The sequence below is a fragment of the Carya illinoinensis genome, chromosome 9, assembly GCF_018687715.1.
Source record: "Carya illinoinensis cultivar Pawnee chromosome 9, C.illinoinensisPawnee_v1, whole genome shotgun sequence".
NCBI lineage: Eukaryota > Viridiplantae > Streptophyta > Magnoliopsida > Fagales > Juglandaceae > Carya > Carya illinoinensis.
In genome coordinates this window covers 26,820,573-26,847,270 of record NC_056760.1, presented here as the reverse complement: position 1 = coordinate 26,847,270, position 26,698 = coordinate 26,820,573, and the positions used below count along the sequence as shown (strand labels likewise).

Below are 26,698 nucleotides of genomic sequence, written 5' to 3'. Positions count from 1 at the left end.
ATCTTCAAATTGCATTGTATAGTTTTAATATTCATGACTTGACACTACGTAAATAAAGCCAACAAACATGAAGTGTCACCCCTATATATAAGCCTTTTTTATTACATGCCACCACTTATTTGCTAAGAGCACTCCCAATGATTAATGCAAGATGCATACGTATTCCAAATAACTAAATTGGGAAATAATTTGTGCAATTTTAAGGTATGTAAATCTTGCACATTTTCTTCAAAAAATTAGAAAAATCTACATCCCACATTAAAAGATTTTGCTTTTTAATAGCAAGCCCCTCCTTTTTTTTTTTTTAATGATTACGAGAGACTTACATATCTTCAAATTGTATATAACATTATTCAAAATAAATATTTGCCTAAAACTCAAGTTAAATGGATAATGTATTTTATCTCCATTTTTCGTTTAGTTGAACTAAACTCGCTACATCTAGTTTCAATTTTTCATCTATCTAAACATTATTTTTAGTAATTTTATTCTATTCTCTAATTTATATCACTCACTTTCTCTTCTTGATATGGCACCATATTGTGGTGCCACGTAGCTTATTAAATATATATATATATATATATATTTAAAACAAAATGGTGTCAAAAAAATATAGAAGATGAAAACTAAAACTCTAGATTCCCTTTATTTTTTCATGTTTGTGTTTTCAATTTTTTAAAATTATTTTAATAAGCCACGTGGCACAATGTTGAAGAGACAAAGTGAGCTGTATTATTTAATGTACATATAACATTACTTACATATTTTTTTTAATGAGAATGCTACTATGTCCCTTAATTTATACCACTTATTTTGCCTCTTGACGTGGCACCACAACACATGAATTATTGAAAAATATTATAAACACAAACATAAAAAGGTAGAGAAAATCTAGAGTTTTACGTTGCGTTTGGGTGGTGAGATGATCCTAAATATTCTGTGAATAGTAATAAAAAAGTAATGAAAAGTAATGATAAAATACTAAATAATAATAAATAGTAATATAAAATAATAAAAATAAGTAAAAAATAATAATAAAATAATAAATACTAGTGGAGTATTATCAAAATACTCTACTATCCAAACTAGCCTTCTTTATCTTTTGTGTTTTTGCACATTATTTTGTTTTGAATATATATTTTTAAAATTTTTTTAAAAAGACATGTGGCTTGCGAAAGAGAATGAGCGATACAAATTAGGGACATAGTATCGTTATTTTTTTTTAATGAGAAATAATGTTTGTAATTATAAAATGAATAAGCATCGCATATTCTTTTAAAAAAATAAATAAATATAAAATAATATAAAAAAATTAATTTTTTAATAATAAATTACTTAAAAAAAAGTGTACAACAGTGTGGTACTTGCACCACCCAAACCTTATCAAGTATTAAAATTTTTTTTAATAGAAAACTCTACTTTTTCTATCAAATTATTTTTTATTTTATTGTTAAAATAGTTTTATCTTAGTCAATTTGAATATTTAAAAAATTTAGAAAGATATTTAAAAATAATAATTTACACATTCACAACCAATTTGGGTGGTTTTATGTATCATTACCTTTTTAAGTTTCATTTTGGTTATACAGTAGAATTAAAATGAGATCAAATATTTTATTAAAAGTTAAATAAAATATTATTATAATATAATTTTATTTTAAAATTTAAAAAAAATTAATTATTTATTATATTTTCAATAAAAGATTTAAAAGATTATAATAATTATATAAAATAAAATTTTATTTTATTAAACCCAGACGTTATTTTATTTTATTGACACCTCCCTCTTCCACTTCATCACCGCGTCTTTTTCTCCTATTTTAACTTTTAGGCCTCACGTTGGCGCCGTCTATCGTTCCGTATCTCTTGAAAAGCTTCGATTCTTCCTGCCATCGAGTCATCGACCACGATATTTTTTCTGAAATCGACAACCGTGTCTTCCAATATGTGGCCTTGGATTCAGGTATGCCTTCTATCGAATGCTCGTTCTCGCGCTTTTGGTTGCGTTTGAGTAGTGGGATATTTTAAGATATTACGTGAATGATATTAAAAAAGTAATGAAAACGTGATTGTAAAATATTAAATAGTATTAAATAATAATAAAATGTAATTAAAAGTAGGTAAAAAGTAATAAGAATAGAGTATAACAATGAGAATAGAATATTCTCAAGTAATGATATACTCATGATATATTTTCACAATACATTTGATAACAATATTGTAAAATAAGGATATTTTTATAAAATGATGTTATTTTATAAGATATTTTATAAAAATATCCCTTATTTAAAATAGAGTTTTGTTATTCATAAGTCACATACATCACATATTATATAATTTTTTATTTTATTTTTTAAAATTTTTTTTAAAATTTTATTTAGTTGTATTCTTTTTAAAATAATTGAATTCTTCTATTAATCATCCATATACCACACATTTGATAAGAGAAAAAATTAAAAAAATAACAAAAAGAGTAGTGTGTGGTGTGAGGCTTATAAATAGAATTTTTTTTTTTTTAAAATATAGTTGTGTAAGTGTTGTGAAAAATATTGTGTAAAATGTAAATCATTTTTCTTCTCACTCTAGAGTATCCAAACTAGTCTTTCTTGTGGTTCAGGTACGCATTTGCGTTCTTGTCTTTCCATCTCTATTTGTAACCCATACGAGTTGCTTGCCACCATACACGGTGCTTGGTTCTTTTGGTTTATAAAATAGTAGATTTTTCATGGATGTTGGGGTGTTTTAGATGAATTTATCGTAAAATTTTCACGAATGCTTATAATTTTAGGGATTTTTTCTTCCTTCATTTTAGGTTCGGCAGCTTCAATTTGGGATATCATTGTCCCTTCAAGTGAGTTTTTCTCTTTTTAAGTGTCGATTTCCTTCATTTTTTCGGCAAATAAACGGTCCAAGTTTGGTCCAAAATGGATATCTCTAGTTGTTTGCATTTGATTGAGTGAGTGAGTTTTTTATTTTGTATTTATTCCATTGCCATTTAGCATCACAAAAGGGACGAGTTTTACTTAACTTTGGCGCCTTACGACTCAAATCTCAAGCTCAATAGCTTATAGTGAAAATAGAAGAAGTAGCTCCATTTTGTAAGAGTTTAATTATTATTTTTTTGATAGTTAATAAGAATTTTATTACCAAGCATAGGCACAACCCAAGTACATAGGAAGTATACAAAGGAAATACGTACTACACAATAGAAAGCAGGAAACTACGAAAGAAATAGATTTAGTACATTATCATCAAACCTTACAAAGATCCTAGCCCACAAACTCAAAGAAGAAAAGAAAAAATAGCGAAGATCTTCAAAAGAATGTTGTTTATCTTCAAAGCATATTCCATTTCTTTCTAGCCAAATACACCACATTAGGCATAATGGAATCATTCTCCATCTAGCAGCAACACTTTTCCTTGCCTCAAAAACACATCAACAAGCAAGGAGATTCACAACTTCCTTGGAAGAGTTTAATTATAAGTTGCTAGGGTGAAATAAGGCAAGTGTTGATCTAATTATAGGTTGCTTACATCACAAACCCCCTTTCATAGGTGTCTCTGATCTTCCCTCTTGCATATGTGAATGTGTTAGTATTGTCCAACCCTTAGGCCTCGTTTGTTTTTGAAGATGAGATTTTTTTAGATTTCTGTGAATGGTATTGAGATATTTGAGTTGAGATGAGATAACATGATTTCTAAAATATGAGTGTTTGTTTATAGAGTTGAGATAATTTTTGGGATCACTAAAAGAAAAACCACCTATTGCGGCGATTTTTATATTGTTGCAAAAACAATCGCCACAATAGGTCACTTTTTGCAACGATTTTAGAATTGTCGCCGCGTTTTTACATTGACAGTCAATTAAAAGTGGGTGGTCCCCTAATTTTTGCATTTGCAGTGGATAATAGTGTTGTTGCAGCAAAATCTTTCGCTGGGAGAAGTAAAAACCTGTTGCAACACAAAGAATTGTCGGGATTAGGTTTCGGGTGCCAAAATCGCACGAAATGTTTGATATTTCCCTGAGTTATTTCCTTCTCCACTTCTATCCGTTCTTCCCCATTCTTGAGTACCTAGTTCCTATTACCTGCTTACTCCACCCACCCCCGAACGATTTCATCTCCATTTTCGATCACGTCCCAAAACTTTCTCCTCCACCCCATTTTCCTCCCATGGAAGCTATGGTCGAACTTGTCTCCTCCCCATACTATGCCGTGCGATTCGTCCTTTGGGCAGTTGGATTTTTTCATAGATTTCTCAGTATCAGAGGTCGGTATTTGTTATTTGAGACTCTTGGGTACCTTCCATCACCACAGGTATGGCTGCAACTCATTTGAATATCTTACCCCTTTATATGCGCTTGTTGCTTTACAAAATTTAAGCTTTTTGTTTGTAGACTAAAATCTAGCTGTGCAGTTGTGAAATCATGTCCCTTTTTTGCACGAGTTTTGCATGTATATATGCATTTTGTGGACGTTTTGAGATGCGCATTAGATGTTGATAATTTTTGTTTGATTTTTTTAATTTGCACACCACAGATTTGTCATTTTTTGCATTAAATCCCTACTTTATCAATCACCCATCGACATCATAGCATCTGGAATGTACATATATCATCCTCCTTTACCCCACAATAGATTGCATGTTGTATGCTTGCCTGCTTGTGTCTCTGATGTGGTTCTCAATTGCAATAAGAAAGGCATTTGGCACTTCTTCATAAAACCCCACGAATAATACATATATATATATTTCAAACCTTGGGGGATAGCTCAGTTGGTCAGGCCTTGGGTTTGCTCCCCAATGGTCACTAGTTCGAGTTCTCTCAGGCTGTAGGTGCTGTTAACTTCAGAGCCCAGTAGGATTAGTCGAGGTGCACGCAATCTAGCCCAGGCACCTACAGATATAAAATATATATATATATATTTCAAAAGAGGGAAAAAAATGATGTACATGAACCATGATTCTTTCTAGCTAGCTAATAGTAATAAGAACATTTGAGATGAAATAAATTAACTCTAATGGGAATGGTTAGTTTCTTCTAGAAAACATAGGTGATCTTACCATGCTAATTACTTAAACTTAATTATCTGTTTGGGGAAACATTAATTATCTATAATTATCATGTTTTGTGAAAATAGAAGGATGACTCTAGTCTTAATAAACCGATTATGCAAAGCTCAATGATGACTTATGAAAGCACAATGATGACTTATGACTTAAACCGTCTTTACGGTTTCAATTCTTTTTATTCAATTACTTATTTTTTCAAACATAAGATTAATCTCTCTAATTTTTCTTATAATGACAGTAAAAATCATGGACTCCAACTATGTAAAAGACACATATCACATCCTTGGCCTCCTTCTTTTACACTAATAATGTAATAGACACACACACAGCATGCCAGCTTTTGATAAAGATTAGTGAAGTTGTTAGAGGTAGCTTAGCTCTTTCGAAAAGAATTAGACCCGTCAATCTCTTTGAGTTTCATTCTTGCATATGTAGCGATTATAGTAGGATACGTGACGCATTAGGTACAGCACTAGCGCACAGGTCGACAGGCACACCACCTAGCATCTCCGTTTACGACTATGGCTACTTAGGTATCTAATTACATGAACTTCTTTAGCTTTGACATCCTTCCCCTTCCTTGTCCTTTACTCTTTTGAAAGCTGTCATTCTTGATTTCATTTCATATGCTTGGAGTTATGCTTGGTAACATGTTATGCGTAGTAGTCTCGCTTAGTTGAGATAGATTTGGATTTAAATGTTGACTAAATAAACTTTTTGTAATAAGAGTCTTAGTAACGAACTCTCCATTGGGATATTGAAGGGATGCCCCAATTGATATAAAAAAACAGAGAAATATTGTTATCTGTGTAGGGAATAATTTAATTCTTGAGGAAGAAAAAATGGAAATTTAACTTTTATAGGCACTGGTAGATCTGAAAAGACAACGCATGATTAACCACTTGTAGATCTGAGAGTATTTTATCTTCAAAAAGCTTCTTCTATATGATATTCTCTATTTCTTATGTAAATTTTACTCTCACCTTGCAATCCAGACATTCAATAATCAACATAATACCGAAATGTCCTGAAAACACAGAAATTATGAAGTTTTCTTCTCACATTTTACAATACGAGACCTGGAATCTCAATTCCTTTTGTGCCTCTACTTGTCTCCAGTGTTGCTGTCCATTTTGCAACTTGATGAGACTGGAGGTTTGCCTCTCTCTATTGCCCAACAGAGCTGCCATTTATCTTATGTCCATATGTTAGTGATGAGAAACCTTGGTACATTTTCATGAATAGAGACAAAGAAAAGAACCTTTTCATGGTGTGCCAAAACCACTCTATCCATCAGCAGTAACAACTTGCACGTAGTATAAGTTGTATAACCCCTTTTTTTAATTCAGTAACTTTTAAGAATCTTTTGGTTGGAAAACTATATAAAAAAAATAATACAACTTTAAAAAATCAAAAGGTATGCATTAGGAAATTACAAGACTAATAACTTTAGGCAAGTTTGACGGTCATCAAATATCAACGAGAAAACAATGGTGTGTATAAACAGAAGCCAAGCGTCGTGCTTCCAAAATTTTATATTTAACAGATATTACATCCATAGACCTTTACAGATGGGAAATAGCTACTTATGTTGACATTCATAACTACTTATCAAAAAAAAAAATGTTGACATTCAGAACTACTTATCAGAAAAAAAAAATTTTGACATTCAGAACTAATCATGGGTTCTTATCAAGTAGTTATAGTGAGTTCAGTTTGCAAAACTGTAAAGATATAGCGGTACGAATAAGATCATCCCAACCGTAGAGGAAATGCAAAATCAGAGTACACTCTTACAATAGTCTACAACCAATATCATGCTGCGGAAACAAAGCTCATTTGTACATACAACAACAACCAATATTGCCTCATTCTTTTTGCCTGAATATTGGGTCACCATGGAGCAGAACAGCCATCAACTTGAGTTACTTCCAGAGGGATTTCACCCTGATTCTTTTACTTTGATCCTAAAGTAATCCTAAACTAGTTAGAAACTTCTGCAGTGTTTTGCGACCCCATTGGATGTCATTTTGCAAGACATCATTGTCAATTTGCTCTGAGTAAGACTGCCCTTCTCTTTTTGGTAAGTGAAGCTTCTGTTCAAATTCTCTCTCAAGCTTTCTTCTTAATCATTGAAAATTTTGGAAGGTGCTGGTTGAGGGGCTTCAGCATCTTGTTCTTGCTTCTCCACTGAATTTGGTTAGGTTTCAGTAGATAGAAAAAGAACAAACACAAGATGACAAATAATAGAATCCACAATATGTATGCATATATATATATATATAATATTGACCTCTCAGATGTATCTAGTATCTGACATATGTTAAAATGTAGATAAATGTTTGCTCTCTTCCATTTTGGGTTTAAAGATATAGGTGGCAACCTGATGTGCACATATAGCTAGTGTAAAATCTAACTTCATAACCAAGCACATTGATCCATCTAAAGTACTTTACTGTAACATCTTTACATGAAAAATGAAACCCATACATACCCTGACATTGCATGAAAATGCCTTATTTTCCCATTATCATCTATATAGAGGAAAAATGTTTCTTTATATTAACACAAATGAATTGAAAACTGGCAAAAACATCACACTAAGGCACTCAGATTCTTTTTTTTTTTTTTTTTTTCATTTTTTTTGATGAAGGACAGATTTGATTGAATAAAAAATTAGACCATACAAGACTTGTCAAAAGGAAATAAGAGGAATGACTATATTAGGACAGTCTTCCATCCATATGTTAATCTCAAAATCTGATTTAAGTGCTCTTTGCAGCTGAATTAAAGATAGTGAATCATATTTTCCTTGTTGATCTACTCTCTCTCTCCCTCTCTCTCTCTCTCTCTCTCTCTCTCTCTCTATATATATATATATATATAGAATATACATATATATATATATATATGTGCTTTTCCAGCGATCATGGGCAGGTTTAAAGACAGATATTTCATTGCTCAAAGAAACAAACAATAGCAATAGCTTCCTGCTGCAAACAAATAGAATGAAATTTCCTTATTCAGAAATTTCCCCAACATCTATTAAATCCTCTTCTAATGAATACCATCTTTTAATCAGAGTGTGGGCAGCTACATTTGGTTTCGCTCCTCATGTGATTAATAGACCATGAAATTATTTTGGTCTATTACTTAAGTAGAGCTTTGGTGCCCACAAGTAAAAAGCCAGCTGGACTCCAATGCTGTTGCTTCTCCTGTTGCAAACATTGAGTCATTAGCATTCTCTTTTTAATTCTTACATTTCCTGTCTAAAACGTTTGTTCATCATATCATTCTCTCTTTTCTTCGTTTTTCAAGCATTTTTTTTAACTTAATCTTGTGTACATTTTACTTTCGTTGGTTATCTTTTCAAATAAAAAGGCATCGCAAAATGATTCTAAAGTCCATTAGTTAGTTGGAAGAACATGATTAATCCATGTTATACTTAATCATGGGCAACCACATGTTATGTATATGCAAGCTTTGTAAAATATTAGTAACTAAACAAACTTAATAACCCAAAATATTAAAAATCAGATTAATCATAACAATAAACATAAAATAAAAAACCTTATTTTTCGAGAAAAGCCTTAAGTTTCTTTTTTAAACTTTATGTGCTTTTAAAAGTTTTTAATATAGTTATTGTTAAAACTTTATATGCTTTTAAAACTCAAATCTTTTCACTTGTTTCCATTCATATAGCATCCTCTGATTGGCTGCATCACAGTTTAATTAAAATACCTGATGGATTCCATCGACATGCTTCAGTTTTTTGTCACTCTTGATTCTTTTCTATAATTAAACATCAATAGGTCTACATGTATAACCGTTCCAATGGTTACATTTTGTGTCCTGTTTTGTTACATTTTATACACTTTCTGTCCTGTTTTGTTACATTTTGTACACTTTCTACAAAAACCCCTGCTGATATACTTTTAACTCTGCTTCTTCCTGTATAACTTAAAACTTTTTATTGGTTAGTATGTATTGTTAACCTTTTCCTCAACCTAATAACCTGAGTATACAACTTAGGTTATTGACTGTAACTACTCTTGTGTAGGGATTTAGTTATCTGCATTCTGTTAGAGCATTAAATCAGGTCATTTCATTTCTATCTTCCATTCCGTCTTTCACTAAATTACGAATTTGTGTGACAAACTACTGAAAATCAAGGGCAAAACTAGCTATGAAGTGAGTCTTAGTTCTTATACACAATGGGTTTCAACAAAGTTACCAAAGGCTGTCAACTTAAATTTTGGCTTTTTCCAGATTAGGCCACAATCTGGTTCCCTCCAATCAGCTATCCCTTTCCTATAATCTATACATTCTTTATCCATGAATTTCACCTATCTTCCATGTAGACAACTGATTAGGCCCTTCTTCACTGCAAGAAATCAGGGAGTTCCATTAAAATGGTGGTCCACTTCAGCATACTACATATCTTTCAACAAACAAATTAATTGGTCCCTTAAAATATTAATTTCTCTGTTGCTTCAATAATCTAGTAGAGGATTGCTCTTCCATGAGTTTTATTGACAGTAACGTATCCTGCATATTTCTTCAAATCCACCAAAGGCTGTCCTGGAAGTCTATGCACTCTGTCACATATATATGTGCTATGCTCATGTCTCGGCCAATTCTAGTTCTTGTAGCATATGAACAAGATTTGGCCTGCTGGCTGGATGTTGAATAGTTGGGGAAAATATATGTTTTATTTTTCTCTTCTTTTTATCAGCTGGGTAGTGAGTTTTGACGGGTAAAAGCATGAGATTTTCAACTGTATTTTTTCCTCTTTTTAGTTTCAGGGTAATACTTTGGTTTTAATGTAGATCGAGAGTGGAATTTACTAATAGAAATATTTATTGATTTGGGTTGAGTCAATGTCGCTTTATATCTTCTTGTGATATACTCTCTGTTTGGCATGAATCATTAGGTATTTGCCAGTTGCCATGACTCCTTTTTTTCTGATCTAATCTCTTTTGGTGCCTGTTAATTTATAACGATATTAATGCATGTTGGGACTCAATCTCAAATCAGAATTAAGTCCAACAAATGATTTAAAGGCAAGGAAAACAAAACCAGTATATATTAAATATTGATTATGCAGATCACTTAAAAACGCCAAGATTATGAAGATATCACAAGAATATAACTTCTCGTGATATACTCTCTGTTTGGCATGAATCATAAGGTATTTGCCAGTTGCCAAGACTACTTTTTTTTTTTTTGAGCTAATCTCTTTTGGTGCCTGTTAATTTATAATGATATTAATGCATGTTGGGACTCAACCTCAAATCAGAATTAAGTCCAATGAATGATTTAAAGGCAAAAAAAAAAAAAAAAAAAAAAAAAAAAAAAAAAACAACAGTATATATTAAATATTGATTATGCAGATCACTTAAAACTTCCATGCAGTGAGAAGTTGCCACATTCTGTTGAGATGAATAATATTAATAAAGACTACATAAATTAGTTCATCCCATTGGAATAAGCTAAGTGCTTCCACCCATTGATACTAACTAGATTTTTTAGTGCATTTATCTATTTGTTTAACAATAAGGTTCATGCCTGGGGGAGGGACTACATGTACTGCCGGCCTTTGTGCCTGCTTGTACTACAAACTTCATTTGTTATGTGGTTCTGTTTTGTGCATTTGAGTTGTGGTTGTTTTTTGTGCATTTGTGTTGTGGGTTTGTTTTGCCTATATGAGTTGTGGTTCTGGGTTGGTTTGTTAATTATTTTGGTGTTGTTTACAATATACCACTACCATGCCATCAAAGTGTGGTTTTGAGTTGTGGTTCCAGTGCATGATAGCAGCTTTGGTAATGAAAATTGTATAAAAGTTATCTGGCAGGAAATAGGATTTCACAATCATTTACCTGATCAAGCAGCAAGTTAAATAACCAAGCAGCAAGTTAACTAATCAATCCACATGGTATTTTAATAAAAAATATAAGTATGAATTTGTCAAAATGGGAAAACCTGCTGAGCTGTTTTCAACTAACTAGATTGGACCTTTCCATATGCACTTATTGGATTGTGAAATACAGCAAAGGAAACCTTGTCCAATTCGATTTGGAGAAGTTTAGGTAGCAATTGTCATATATACATTTTTGCAGGTGACCTCTGCCAAGCTACCAGCTCACCTAGTTTTTCCTGATTGCTTTTTTCTAATTAATTTGGACACCCATTATCTTCCCTATTTTTTAAAAAAGCCAAAGTACTAGCCACCACCCAACTTATCTCCAAAGTCAACAGTGCATTCTATACTGCGATATGCCATCTTTCTCTTTACATTATTTTGTCTCAGAAAAAGTATCATCTGATATTATATAGATAGTCCCTACTTAAAACCAAATCTAGAATATTTATATTTGTATTAACCTACCTGAATCCAAGTTTTGTTATCAAATCGGCATAGAATACCACTACTTGAACAAATTTTGGTTTACTCTCCTCGTCTTACTTTCTGGAAATGTGTATACCGAGAGCTAACTTCTGCCATTATAAGGAAAAAAGGAGGCGGGGAAAAGGCTTACATGAAAACACCTGTTGTACTATATTAGATATACAAGAGTCATTAAACAAGAGTCATTCAACAAGCATACAGGTTAAAAACTTTAATCATAGACACAAAGTCTCTTTTACTACCCAATCACTTTGTTTACAAGTGCAGTTGATATGAGCATGACGCAACGCATAGGAAAAATGATGCTTTTTTCTTATAAGTAATAATAATATTCAAGTATACCAATTATGTGATTTCATAGCCTCCAAGATAGTTCCAACTCTTGTGTAGGTGGACCATCTACGTAGCATCTTGATATGCACTATATGCTCTATCCCAATAAATATCAAATATAGTCTATGGTTAACATGATGACTCATATTTTTGCATCACTTCACTACCCCTTTGCATAGGGTATTCTGACTCATATACCTTGGGGTCAACCAACCAAAATCTCAATCTGTCCACATTGATGCCATGATGTGCATGCCATTAACACAAGAAACTGTTCACCACTACCTTCATCACTCCACAATGATCTACATGACAACCCCGGTGTAGTATCATTTTCTTCATCTTCTCCTTCACTCCATATGCAAGTAACTGAGACTTTGCTGCTTATTAATATCAATGTATTGTCTCAAGGAGATTTACCCGTCGTCCATTGAACTAAATTTGAATTTATCCGAATAGCTAATATTGTTTCCTCAAACTTTTTAGAAGGACAAAAGCTGGATGAACTTGACCGATAGACTTCTATTGCTTGCATACGCTGGGGGTGTTAACACTTTCCTCACCCTGATACGAAACCATTCCTGGGAAAGTAATTGCATTCAGTGTCCATGCTGTAATAATCTCTTCTTGCCTATATTTGATGTGGAGACTCACTTGTTCATTAAAGGGATCAATCCAAATTATACCTAGTGGATATTTAATGGGGAGGAGGAAACACAAAGTTTCAATGAGGACGACAACAATAGTGTTGCTGATTATGCCAGCGAGTACATTGATGACATGGACTATATGTTAGATGACATCCGGGTAGGCACATTTGTTGATGTTCCCTGAGATCATAGCAATCCATTGCCAACTGGGGATCAATACCAGATGCGTCCCCAAGTTCATCTTTCGACCAACTACTAGAGGATCCCTGATGTCCACTTTTTTCTGGCTGTACAAAATTCTCAAAATTGTAATTCATTGTGAAGTTATTACATATTAAGACCATCGGTGGGTGGTCAATAAAGTTATTTGATATTATACTTGTTGCAGTTTGCCTTTCCTGATACTGAATTGCCACAATCATATAAGGAGTCAAGGTCATTGGAGCGGGGTTTGGGTTTCAATTACCACAAAATTCATGCATGTCCCAATGACTGTATCTTATTCTGGAAGGAAAATGTTGATCTTAATGAATGTCCTATCTGTAAGGCTTCGAGTTAGGTGCCTAATACACATGGGGCATGGCTTATCCTTTAAAAAGTTTTGCAGCATTTTCCTTTGAAGCCAAGATTGCAACGTCTCTTCATGTCTACAAAAATAGTAGGTGATACGAGATGGCATAAAAAGCAACAACCGACTGATGAGTCTAGCATTAGACATCCTGCAGGCTCATTGTCTTGGAAGAGATTTGATGCAGAACATAATTGCTTCACTTAGGATGCTTGCAATGTAAGGCTTGCGATGACAAGTGACAGTTTCAATCCCTTCAACAATCTGGCTAAACCGTATAACATTTGGTCAATAATTCTGGTCCTGTATAACTTGCCACTGTGGGTGTGCATGAAAGACCAATTCTTCATGACATCCCTCGTTATTCTGGGGCCAAAATCTGCGGGTAATGACATTGATGTTTACTTGCAATTGTTAGTCGATGAACTGCTTCAATTTTGGGAGCATGGGGTACCTATATATGATGGCTCCACAAAGAAAACGTTCATGTTGCTTGCTGCTTTATTGTGAACAATCAATGACTTTCCAGGGTATGAGAATCTTTCTGGCTGGTTAACAAAAGGAAAATTGGCATGTCCATCTTGTAATTCGGGCTAAGACTCCAGTTGGTTGAAGTATGGCTGAAAATATTGTTATATGGGACATTGATGTTTCTTGCCGCCAGATCACATGTGGAGAATTAGAAAAGGGTTGTTCAACGGTAAAGAAGATCATCGCATACCACCAAGGGTTTTAGAAGGAGCTGATATTTTATCTCAACTATAGATGCTTGGGGATGTAAAATTTGGTTAATCTCGTCAAAAGAGAAAACACACTGTTGAAGAGTTGAACTGGACAAAGTATAGCATTTTCTTCAAGCTACCGTATTGGTTAACCTTGCGTCTTCAACATAATCTAGATGTCATGCATATTGAGAAGAATATTTTTGATAATATATTGTTCACTTTAATGAACATTTTTGGTAAAATTAAGGATAATATCAATCCTTGACATGACCTGGAGATTTTGGGTTTTAGAAAAGAATTACATTTGAAGCATGAAGGTGAACATGTTACAATGCCACATGCATTGTACACATTACACGGTGATGAAAGGAATAAATTTTGTGAATGGCTGGCTGATGTGAAATTTCTAAATGGATTCACTTCCAACATCTCACATGTGTTTCCGTATGTGATTGCAAAATTTCAGGGTTAAAAAGCCATGACTGTCATGTTTTCCTGTAAAAACTACTTCCTATTGCTGTTGGGGGGTACTTACGAATTGATATTGCCTTGGCCTTGACTGAACTGAGCACTTTCTTTAAGGAGTTGTGTGCCCGAACCTTGGATGTTAACTGCTTATCCCAGCTCCAAACTGATATCGTCACAATTCTATGCAAATTGGAGATGATATTTCTCTCTTCTTTTTTCGTTGTCATGGTCCACCTAGTTATCCACTTACCCCATGAGGCCATACTTGGGAGTCTAGTACAATATAAGTGGATGTATCCATTTGAGAGGTATCTCGGCAAGTTCAAGTGGTACCAAAAGGCTCAATAGCTGAAGCCTATATTCACATCGAATGCCTGACTTTTTGCTTAATGTATCTCCAAGATATTGAGACGAAGTTTATTTGCAAGTTCGTGGATTTGAACGGCAAGTTTATTTGAACGGCAATTGATGGTGGAGAAGCGAAGAATATAGATGGATTCAAAATTTTCAACCAGCAAGTTCGTCCCATGGGTATAGCTTCCAACTTGCAATTATTAGATAAACTCCTAACAAAAGCCACTTAGTACGTCCTCAACAACTGCGCTGAGATTGGACCCTACCTTGAGTAAGCATCCACTATCTCTTAAGTAGAAACTTTGTTTCTTTGATTGTTGGGGACAACCGATTTATATTGTATGTCCCTTACGTAGCTTACGTATATTGCTTGGTCAATTTTGTGTCCTCCAAATACAGGGAGCACTAGGAGAAATGTAAGGTACATAGTCCAAATCGTATCGATCGAAAACAACAAACTGAGTTTCCAAATTGGTTGAAGAAATGTGTAAGTTAGCTTGCTCCCTCCCTAGTTAGATGAGCCCGATCCTTTTTGATTAAGTTGAAGAAACTATAAGTGATGACCTTTCAACAATATTGTTTTAGGTTCGGGACCAGCGTATCACCAACCCACTTGTTATGATCGCTGACCTGTATGTGTTAGCTTGCGGTGCTGGACATTGGGTTGGATCCTACGTAGCTTGCATTATAAATGGCAAAAGGTTCCATACAAAACAACATGAACTTCGGCTACATATACAAAATTCAGGGGTGTTGGTAACTGGTGACGAAAGTACTAATAATGTGTACTTCTATGGTGTTATTAATGATATCATGGAGTTACACTACATGGGTTGGCATTGAGTGTACTTGTTCATTTGTGATTGGTTTGACGTTGGTGATCCAAGATGTGGGGTACGAGTTGATACCCATATGACCAGTATCAACACAGATAGGACTTGGTATAAGGATGAACCATTTGTGTTGGCATGCTAGGCTTCCCAGTGTTTTTACATTAGAGATATAAGAGCGAAAGGGAGATGGTTTGTGGTGCAGAAGTACACGTTAAGGAATGTATACGACATTCCACCGGTGCCGAGGGTGTTAAAACAATTCGATTGTGAATCAAGTGATGATGATGCTTATCAAGAAAATGAGTCATCATATGATTATGCACCATTGTAGTGTGATGTATGTCCAGTTTCAACTCCACTGAATGGGAATGATATAGAACCTATCCACATTGATGCATGAGAAGTCACTGGTCCAGCTGGTCAAAACATAAATTCAGAAGACTTTATTGATGATGGCACGGTTGCTTCTAGTTCAAGAGATGCTTATGGTGATGGGGAATATTCAGATGAGGAGTACCTATCGACAAACGATGAGTTTGTGTCAGTATAGACCACCAGCCGAAAAGTTGATGCACTTCCATTCCTTAGTTTACCTTTTTGTAGTGGGTATGTGGCCAATATAAAGTACAAAGGATTACATGTATGTTCCTTTCAACTAAGTTATCATGCTCTAGTTAGTTTTAAAAGAACATTTAGGTCAAGTAATGTATTATTTCATAATCAATATTTTTCACACATGCTATAGATCCCGAATGCACACTTACATTGAAGACACTTCCATTCCCAAATTGGTCTATCTATTTATAAGTATAGACTCACATATTGGTTGGAATCATTGGCTTTCCAATTAGACGGTTAATGTTTTGTTAAAAGTTAGTTTCACGTGTGAGAAATATAGTCAAAGTATAAGTTACCATTAACTATAACTAAGAAATATGTGCTGCAAATACTTCAATGTTGCATGGATATTATCTATAACTGGTAAACTGTAAGACAATTAATTATTATATATATGCAATACGGGCGTTGATTTATTTCTTAGTAACCATGAAGTCTACTTATTGATGAGGTGACTGAACTAGTAATTAAGTCAAGCTGGATGTTTCATAGTGTATCCTATAACATCATAGATTTTTTGGGATCTTGAAGTTAACTGTAACTGATATATTGATATTATTGCATCTCAGGTGGGGGGAAAAAGGACGGTGTTGCATTCAAGTGGGGTAAAAAGTGATCGCCCCCAAATAAGAGAGTTGGTCCCTGAGCATAGAGGCTTCACTCACATTCATCCCTATCAAGGTAGAGATTGCTTTCCTCTTGTTCGGCCTATTTTGACGATAACGTACTTTCTACATGTAGGTTTTGTGAACTATTTTTTGGTTGCTAGTTCATTGCATCCCTTGTGGCAACAGACTAAAACCGTGCAAGTGGGCATCATTTCTCAATCATGTTAGAATATTAAAGAGATTGCTATATTGATGTATTAAACAAAATAAATTATCCATCATATGGTTTGTAGATATTAGTTGTATAAAAAATGGGTATTAGAGTCACGTGGTAATTAATAATGATCTTATGATTTATTAAATGGATTGGAAAAACTTTTAACTCAAATGGAATGTTGTACAAATGCAAGTAATGAGATGGGAGAAAGTTCCCGAGGAAGAGGGGCTGGACGAGGTATTCGTGCCAGACGATTTGTACCGTACTCATGTAGAGCTCGCCGACCACCAGGAATTTGTATTGCTTCATACCACAGTCCTTCAGATGTGGATCAGTCAGGCTCGGATGACTCAACACAGCCTCCCAGTCATCCATGGGAGCCTCCATGTCCCATTCCAATGCCCCCACCTGATCCCAATAGAGAACCATCACTCGCAAGAGAACTCGAACCTAACGGAGAAGAAATTGGTACGGTCGTTGTTTGCGTGTTTTTTCAATCAAGGATGAGTTGAACCATTTATGTGTAAACAACAAAGATTAAGGCTGGGTTTGGGTGGTAAAAGTATCTCAGAATACTCCACTGCTATTAATTATTTTATCATTATTTTTTTATCTATTTTTTACTATTATTTACTACTATTCAATACTTTTTCACTACTATTCACTGAGTATATGAGATCACCTCACTACCCAAACAAAACCTAAATATGAAGATTGATAGGCAATTTTTGTTATCTTGGAATACAGATGTGACAGCCCCCGCGGTGCCTGTAGCAAACCAGGAACAACCCAAACGTAGACGTGGGCCTGCTAAGTGCATTGAGTTTGAGAAGTTGAGGAAGCATGGAAAAGTGCTTTTGAAGATTAATGATGGCGAAACAGCACCGTGTTGTGAGAACGCATCCATGTTCACAGCACGGGTAACGCAAATAGTAAAACGGCATTGCGACATGAGTTATGCAAGATGGACAAATGTGCCGTAGGCACAAAAGGACGAGCTAATCTACTGTGTTCGGGTAAAACATGCGTTTTTTCATTTTGAGCGTAAGGAAGTGGGCATACAATAATCGATGATGTTAACGTGATGTTCATCCCTTTTGGGTGACTTTGTGTTAGATTGGGATCTGGAGAATCACAGATTGACAGTCTTGAAGCAGCTGCGTAAGCGGTTCAATGCATTCCATCACGAATTACACAAAAAATATTTATCATACGAAAGTCACGAAGAAGCATTGGCTTCTGGGAGTTGTATGGTCGATCCCGTTGTCTGGGTTAAGCTGTGTGGGAGGTGGGGAAGCGATGACTTCAAGGTATATATTGGTTATTCAAAATAAAAGACAGGCAGAATTTAATTAGTCATTTTTCAGTCCATTTATTATGTAGTTTATGTAAGCTAGTATTGGGTTTTAATGGCAGAAAATCTCGAGACAAAATCGGGAGAATAGAAAGAGGCTAACCATTAACCACACAGCAGGCCGCAAATCCTTTGTTAGATACTGGAGGAGAAGGTATAATCTTTCAACTGATCTCTGCTGTAACTTGTATGGTCACAACCCATTCTCCCATAAAAATGCTCACAACCCATTTGCTGCATTTATATTGGTCCACTAATTTTCTAAGACGTTTGTAAGGGTGCTCATAATATGAAGAATCATGTTGGTTAAGGTCATCTCTAGTTTGATAACGCATAAAAGGCTATTTCCTTATAAAAATAGAAACCAAATTGGTAATGTTTTGAGATCTAACCATATACAAGTTAATTGTTAACTTATAAATACTTACAATGTGGGATAACAGAGTTGGGGACAACTTATTTAACATACGACATAATAATTGGTTAGAAGGGCCTCTGTATAGAATGAGAGAATTAGTTTGTGAGGATGATGCATGGCAGTGCTATAAATGCGCAGTTTTTATGGTAGAGGTGTAATTTGTTAGCAAACAATGCATTTGTGGAGTGCATTGTTTAGAAATGTACATCTCGACTCATTTGCATTGTAAGGTATGAAGGACTTTAGTTTCGTATTGAAGTGTTTGTATGGTTGTACCATATGGGTTCTTGCCTATATGATTGGTCCTTCCTTTAAACAAATTTTCTGTAGACTCATGTTTCTGATTGAACATCTACCTATACAAATTCCACACACTTGTGGCGGACTATGAATGCGAATTTGGTGGAGTTCTATAAGGAGACTCGTTGGTCAAAGAAGAATAGTAAATTTGTCACCTCAGCCTCTGAAGACACTTATGTGAGTACGATCTTTATGTTAGGCTAATTGCTGCATGAAAGGATGGTTCAATTACTTTATATTTGAAAGTGATTTATTCATGAGTCATCACAAGACTTAACAATAACTGTTTAAATTTTCCACATGTAGAAGGAGATGGTTGGCAAGCTGAATGATCTAGAACCTGAACAACGTACTGATGAGGCAGCAGCGAGTGTATTTAGGAAGGTACTTGGTCATAGACCAGGATATGCAAGGGGGCTAGGAGAGATGGCCATCCCAGAGTCGACAAGACAACGGAATCGTGAAAGAGAAAAAGAGTACCTTGCCTTAATTGAAAAACACAAAAAAGATGCCGACAATTACAAGACGCAGCTTGATGAAATGAGGGATGAAATGCGAGTACTTCGTGAGAGGCAAAATGAAATTGATAAGATGTTGAAGACATTCTTCTACAAGTTCCCGTCTTTCACTGAGTCTCTCCGTGGAGACACTCAGTGAGCTACCTTCAGAAATCATGGGAAGGGCTTTTTTGTGAATCGGTGGGCACTTTTTGGTAGTGGGAGATGGTGGGTGGCTAAGATATAAATATATTTTCACACACACGTATATATATATTTATACGAAGAAGAAGGTTGTCTACTTTTGTATTGTGGGAGACCTTGGGCAGTTGAGGGATTTTTTGGGCTTGACTGTATGAAAGTTTGGTTATATCCTGATGAGTTCTTCCAATTATCTAGACAGCCATTGGGTAAGTATCTGATTGGCATGGGCTTAAAAGAATTGCAACACCTTGAACAGCAATTAAGTGAAGGATTATTGTCAGTGCAGGAGATGAAGGTTCTATAGAAGTTATGTTTTCCTTTGATTCCTTATCCTAGATTTTATTTTACACATTAATTTTTTTTCAAATATCATATTTTGTGATTATAATTAATATTTAATTTTCTGAGAATAGGACAAGCCTTAACAAACCGTTCAATCAATTTAGGATCAATTATTGGAGCAGCTGGACCGCAATCTAGAATGCAGGCTTGGACATACATTCTGCTAGCATATGAGATGAGATGTCACATTAGGGTTAATTCATTTTTTGTTTATAACAAAACTTGAAGGTAAATTATTCTAAATGATAAATACTTATTGTATTACAAACCTTTTCCCTCTTTTGCAATTATCTTAACGTTGCAGTTTTTTATTTAGTCAATACTTGAGTTTTGCAACTAGCACCTTTTCGCCAAAAGTTGAAGCATGTCAGGTTCTTTCCTATTATGAATTTGAGTCAGAAAATCTGTTGGAGTCGGCATGGTTATTCTTTGGGGTGGCACTACATCAATTGATTTTGGGTCCAGATTATTGTAATTCATATTGTTTTCTTATGCATTTAATCAGAATTTTAAACATTTTAAAAAAATACATCATTAAAAAACATTTACTTAATCACTAGGCAAAAAATAGAAAAACATATGTCGGGAGACGTCGGGAAACAAAGCATGTCCCTACTCTTTATTCTTGCGATTAGTTCATAAGATCCCATGAACTATGTAGTGGGTACGCCGGTGTAAGGGTATGCTTTGATTCAACCCCAAACTATTTTGAGTTTCTAGTTACTAATATGTATTCCAGTGTTGCAGTTTGAAATTTATCATTTCTCAAATCGTCGGTATTATTTCTCAGGATGGCTACCCCAGACTTTCATGTTTTGGTTTGATGAAAAACAGTGGAGATGGAAAAATTTAACAGTAGAAACCTGGCATTTACTCCTCCAGAGTATTTGTGGACCAGTACTTACCCTCCCACAAAAGACATGTAAACATGATGATCTTTTTTATTCATTATTTGGCCTATAGGTTAAGTATGACTTGGTTATGAACCTGAATTACCGATTTGATGGAGTCGCATACTAGCCATTTAAGTTATAACGTATACATGCACATAAACTTAGAGAGGGAGGAAGGGAGGGCGAGAAAGAGAGTATAATTCATGAACCTTTATATACTTTTTTATGTCATGAACCTTGTCTGCTCTAAAGTTGTCTAAATCATGTATAATTCATACACCTGATATTTTTCTGTAGGAAGAGTTACACAATGTAGAAAGTGTAATCTATAGCTTTGACACTCTTTTGCTTGATCTTCTCAGTGGAAAACATATACCTCCAAGTCATGTAAGTCTTCATCTATGTTTTGATACAGATTCTCAGTGCCCAAATATATCTTTCTTCTTGTATCTTTTTTAACCCACACTTCCATTTCATTTCTTCATGGTCATCCTCTGGACTTTGATCCAACGTTTTGGGTTTATGAATGTCAAAATAACAGTATAAATGATCTGAGAGAATGGTGACAACGAGGGGTCCAAATTGGAATCGGTGAAGGCATTCAAAAACTGTAGCTTTGATCTGGCTCACCTCCTTCTTCCTTTTCTACTCTCTCTTCCGAATGTCTGTGGCATTTTTCCAAATTTGAAAATCAAATCTTTTAACCATGATAACTAAAACCCCAAACCCAACTGGGAATTGGTTTTTATTCAGTAATATATTGCTTTCAATCATAATCGTGTTGCGGAGTATCAGATGGGGTGCACAATAGAAGTAGGAGCTCACTGCTACTTGGGAGAAACTTAAACCTGGTTCTGTTTTTTTTAGTGTAGAGCAAAGGTTGAAATTGTACGATAAGATGGAGAGGGATTTGGATGAGAAGGGGGCGGCTTTTCTTAAACATGGTGAAACATCTCAGTCCTTGTCACTTTCGGATATTTTCACTTTGAAGGATGGATCTGTAACACCTGTACTTAAAGTATGTGCCAATTTATTAATTTGTACACTTTCTGATTATTTGCCAAGTCCGCACATATAATTTCTTGTTTTATTGAGTGGCTGATGGCATGCCTGTTGTCTCTCTCTATGTGTGTATAGGCAGCAAACCCTCCCGTTCGGGCTAATGTTTTGTATCTGAGCACAAAATACTCGTTGCCCATCTCGTAAGCATGTTTTACGTAATAATCGGTGCTATTACAATTTGTTGTATTTCCTTCCATCTTTAATTTATATATTACTGGTTTGTTAGCCAAGGAAATCATAGAAGAAATGTTAGAAACTAAACCTAAAGGCAATATCCAACAGTAACTTCTCCTCTACATGTGGCAAGATAGTGAAAAGTGGAAACAGTTAGAAAGCAAGCAACATAAGAAATCAGCATGATGATTTACTAACAGTCTCACTTGAATGATTTTGGAACATTCTTAAGGCTTCCCCAACATGCATATAAGTTGAGATGGTTAAACTTATCCACTCATGTCGATTTCTTTTACATTTTTGGTTATATTAATGTGGCCTCTAATATATGACCAGTTATAGAGATAGAATGCTTCTCGGCCCAGCAGTTCTTAAAGCAGAATCCAACAGCTAATAAGGGAGCCAGCATACTGTTGATCAACATCTTCACCTGTCATCCTTTTTTGGTTAGTTATAGAAAGGGTTTGACCACCTTCCAATCTACTATTAATTAGGAGTTGCATCTTTCAGGGAAAAATCATCATAACTGAATGGATTTATAGACTAATTACGAAATTTTTCATTTGTGTAAGCTAACATTGGTACCTGTTGGTTGGTGATGAAAAGTAGGGTATGTTACCTTAAGTTTGATTGGCGGTGACAGTCCCATTAATGATTAGTTTGAGATTAGTTGAATTTAGTTCAACAATCAAACACAATAAATTTAAGGGTTCTCTATACACTTGAGGCTTAGTCGTTTGGTTTTGTTTTTTTATAAGCCCCAACATGTAAAATAATTCACGTTTGCTTACATGCTTATGCTTCCGTCGTTGACATTACGTTGGTTTAAACGTAATATTACAATGTTTTTATTTTTTATTTTTATTTTATGACCATCTCATATTTTATTTTTGTTAATGGGTCAACACAGCGAATGTTCTGCTCCTCAAACACGTGGTATAAAGTTTATGTATTGATGCATTTTATGTATAACTGCCAGATTGGAGTTAGAGAGATGGAAATATCAAATATCCCAAAAGTATAAGGGCATTGATGCAGTCATGTTGAAACTCTTCTACCCACCTCTCATGCCCAGGTGCATATTGCTATAGCTGATTAGATATAATTTTTAAAGATAGAGGAGCAGCACAGTTGACAAATTTGAATGAATGTGCATATTTTCAGATCTGTGCGTCGCATAATGTGTTCTCAATATTTAGTAATTAAGTTGCAGGTTCTGGGTTCCAATTGGCCACCCTAGTGTATATAGCCCATAACTACATTAATGTGAATTTTCAACTGAGTTTGGATGAATGAATGCCTTTAATTTATTAAATTAGATGAAAATGGTGCTCAAAGATTTGAACATGGGAATCCTACATGTTCATCATTGCATATAATGAAAGTTCAATCTTTTTCCTTTATGTTTCCTATTTCTAAGGGATAAACACTATAAATGTTATATGGCAATGGATCTGAAATAAGTCAGTTTATTTCAAGAAAAATTTAGGTGAAAAAGGATTGGAAGGTAGCACATAATATTATGACTGAAAAGTGTTCCATAATGAATGATGAAACAATATTATTTTACATGACTTAATTATTTAGTGATTAACATGAAATAAAATTACCGATTAATAAGATAAACATTATTTAGATGAAGTTTGAAAATAAGCCCAGCCACCGTCCCTGGGCGAAGGTTAAAAAAATATGAACCAAAGCAGCCTGGTGGCGAAATTCAAACTCGTTGCAAATAAGCAATTGAAAATAGGAGCACCACTTCGGCGATTCATGATTGCCGCATAAAAATTACACAGGCTATTGTGGATATATTAGTTGCAGATGTCTATACCGATGACCCACTAAATTGTCGCGATTAATTGTTTGCGGCAGAGGATAGACTTTTAAAGAAATAAATTCAACGACAAAAATATTAATCACTAAAATAGGTCACGCATATTTGCAGCAACGTATGATTTATTTGTGGTGACAATTATCACTGGAGACGATAATTCTATATTGCTAGAAAAAAGAAGTCATTTTTGACAATTTATTAACCTTTTGCGACGATATATATCGTGGCAATTGATTTTTTTTCAATGATTTAATGATAAAGGGAAACACCACACCATTTGTCCTTTTTTGGAACATTTGCGATGGACTAAAATCACTAGGAATATAAGCTTATTCCGATGATATCTTATTCCAAAGATTTTTGCCTATTGTTGGATTAACTCAGATGTGAAGAATTAATTTTTTGAAAACTACAGTGAGCTAAAAATCGCCAAAATTGTACAAATGTTGTGATTATATGAGATTTTTGCAACGATTTTTTGTACTAGAAAAACCCTGATTTCTTGTTGTGGATTTGAATCATTTGATAAAGTTGTGGGTCCCATCAATTATAAAGAAAATTTTATTGGCCCTCACCTATTTATCACATGTTGTCACATCGTTTAAGTTCATTTTCTGTTTGGTTGCAACTTAAAAATGAAAAAATTAGTCGTCATTCTTTTTCTTAGTCGTCATCTTAGTCGTCATTCTTTTTCTTATCATCCTTTCATCATTTCATGATATGACATTAGATGATAAGTTCACAAGTGAAATATAATAAATAGTATTCAATCATCTAATATCACATCATGTGATGATGAGAAAATGATAGGAATTAAAATTATAAGTAACATTGCACCTTAACAATCAGGAATCATGGATTTAAAGAAGAAAAATTCTATCCCTTATCCATTTTCTAATTATCCTCTCATCATCCCATAGTGTGTCATTAGATGATAGGTTCATAAGTAAAATATAATAAATAGTCTCTGATAATTTAATGTCACATCATAAAATAATGAGAGGATGATGAGAATCGGGATAATAAGTAATATTACTCTTTATAGAATTAAACAATTGAGAAATAATTAATACAATTTTAATTTTGTCTCAATTTTTTATTGTCTACTATTTACCTTTCTATATTAATCCTATGTGTTTTCTTGGTTTTTTAATTTGTTTAACCGTTATCGTGATCTAATTCCTTTCTTATGTAAATGTATTTTGAAAAAAATATTTTTTTCATTTTTAATTAATTGTCTTCACATTTTAAATTATTTTCTACTTAAATGATGGATCTAAGAAACTAATAAAATGATTGTCTCTATCAAGACATCTCCTTGTATAAGCCAAATTAACAGTAAAGATTAAATGATTGGGTAATAGTTATTTAAATATTTGCCGTTAATTAATATCAAATATTAATTAAAAATAATAAAAAAATACTTAACGTTATTCAACTAAAATTTGAAATAAATTAAACTTTATATTTTAAAATAATTGGTAATATATTGGGTAATATAAAATTAAACTTTATATTTCAAAATAATTTTTCTACTTTCAAATTTGTAATAAATGTTGCTCAAGTGGTTGCTCGACGGTTTTAAATGCCACTCGAGCGAATATTTAAAAGCCCAACAAACCCAGTGCTGCTCGAGCCATTCACACTATTCCCTCAAACGTTTTCCTCCATGCGATTTTCCTTTCATTTCTCACCTCTCTGTGCGTCATTCTTGTGATTTCTCAAACGAAACTCTCTTCCACTAACGGTAAACCCATCCTCTTCAAATCCTTTAAACATTTTATACATTGTTTTCCATTAGGGATTTTGGTTTGAGTAGGAAGCTTGTGTTGGGCATTTCGGAATTCATTAGGATTTTAACCATATGATTTTGGGCATTCCCTTTATATTGTTGCATCATACATTGAGTCCTTGTTGTACTTGGGAAGTATTGCATTGGTGGTTTCATTCTCAACTTGTATTGAGGGCACACCAAGTGCTCGAGAAAATGTCAAAATGAGATCTTTGTTGCATCAACTTGGTTGTCCTCGTTTAAAACATCGTGTATTGAGCATGCTAGACATCTAAGTTTAACCATGAGGTAGACACCTTACGCACCCTTGAGCATCATGCTTAATTTCTGTTTGAGGTACTAGTGCAGTGGATCATCCATTTTTGGTTGAAAAGAGCTTTGAACACACTTGTATGTTCATCACGTGACTCATCCGAATCTCAATGTAAGATTTGGGTCTACTAACTAGCTAGCTAGCATGGTTTTGCATCATGCATTGTATTGAGTACTTGGGAGAGTCATAGCACATCCATGAAGTTTTAAAACTCACATTGACATAGACTGAACATGCATTGGGCATGTTTGTTTCTCCTCATTTCAACATCATACATTGGGCATGCATTGTCTACATTGGGTGCTTTAGGCACCTTGTCAATGTTTTAGGCATGCATACATTTGGTCATTCACATTAATTTTTTGCAGTTTCTAATTGTCATTATTATGGCTACAGACAAATACCATGTCTCGACGTGTGCTACCTCGGACAAATTCTTCTGCTCCTGCCCAAGCACACTTCCATAATGCTTGGGCATAGGAACTCTATGCTCAAAACTTTTCTCACCGCACTTCCATTGCTGAGCATGAGATCTCCCTAGGTGAGCTACATGAGACTATAGTATCTCGTATCTTTTAGTCTCGCTAGTGGGTATAATTAATCATTGGTCATCCCACTCTGTCTATGGAGTTGTCTGGGAGTTTTATTCCAACATTCATGCT

At 34.3% G+C, this 26,698-nt stretch overlaps 1 protein-coding gene across 49 annotated transcripts; it reads left to right on the top strand.

Moving 5' to 3' along the window:
- The first annotated feature begins 1,831 nt into the window (after positions 1–1,831).
- Positions 1,832–23,434, top strand: LOC122275700. Of its 49 annotated transcripts, none has more exons than XR_006228635.1 (14): positions 1,947–1,963; positions 2,813–2,851; positions 3,902–4,316; positions 16,598–16,709; positions 17,046–17,321; positions 17,601–17,869; positions 17,970–18,163; positions 18,270–18,361; positions 18,956–19,102; positions 19,232–20,196; positions 21,159–21,248; positions 21,729–21,879; positions 21,999–22,063; positions 22,434–22,961. XR_006228635.1 is itself a non-coding variant. In XM_043084881.1 (10 exons), the coding sequence occupies exons 5-10, from the start codon at positions 17,818–17,820 to the stop codon at positions 23,186–23,188; spliced, it is 666 nt and encodes a 221-aa protein (XP_042940815.1). In that variant the 5' UTR covers positions 2,654–2,851; positions 3,902–4,316; positions 16,598–16,709; positions 17,047–17,321; positions 17,601–17,817; the 3' UTR covers positions 23,189–23,434. The 49 variants fall into 49 exon arrangements, 13 of the variants coding, with proteins under 13 accessions (XP_042940811.1, XP_042940807.1, XP_042940809.1 ...); XR_006228636.1 differs by lacking the exon at positions 1,947–1,963 and adding an exon at positions 2,602–2,617; XR_006228641.1 differs by lacking the exon at positions 1,947–1,963 and adding an exon at positions 23,077–23,434 and having other exon boundaries at positions 2,650–2,851; positions 22,434–22,543.
- The last annotated feature ends 3,264 nt before the right edge of the window (positions 23,435–26,698 follow it).

What these genes read in the sequence shown, in the direction of transcription:
- LOC122275700 (XM_043084873.1), top strand. Translation starts at nt 4,008, where the DNA reads ATGTTTGATATTTCCCTGAGTTATTTCCTTCTCCACTTCTATCCGTTC. An exon ending in TCACATTCATCCCTATCAAG is followed by an intron (nt 16,710 to 20,072) that starts GTAGAGATTGCT and finishes CAATCAATTTAG; the next exon opens with GATCAATTATTGGAGCAGCT. An exon ending in ACATTCTGCTAGCATATGAG is followed by an intron (nt 20,144 to 21,158) that starts ATGAGATGTCAC and finishes ATTTTTCTGTAG; the next exon opens with GAAGAGTTACACAATGTAGA.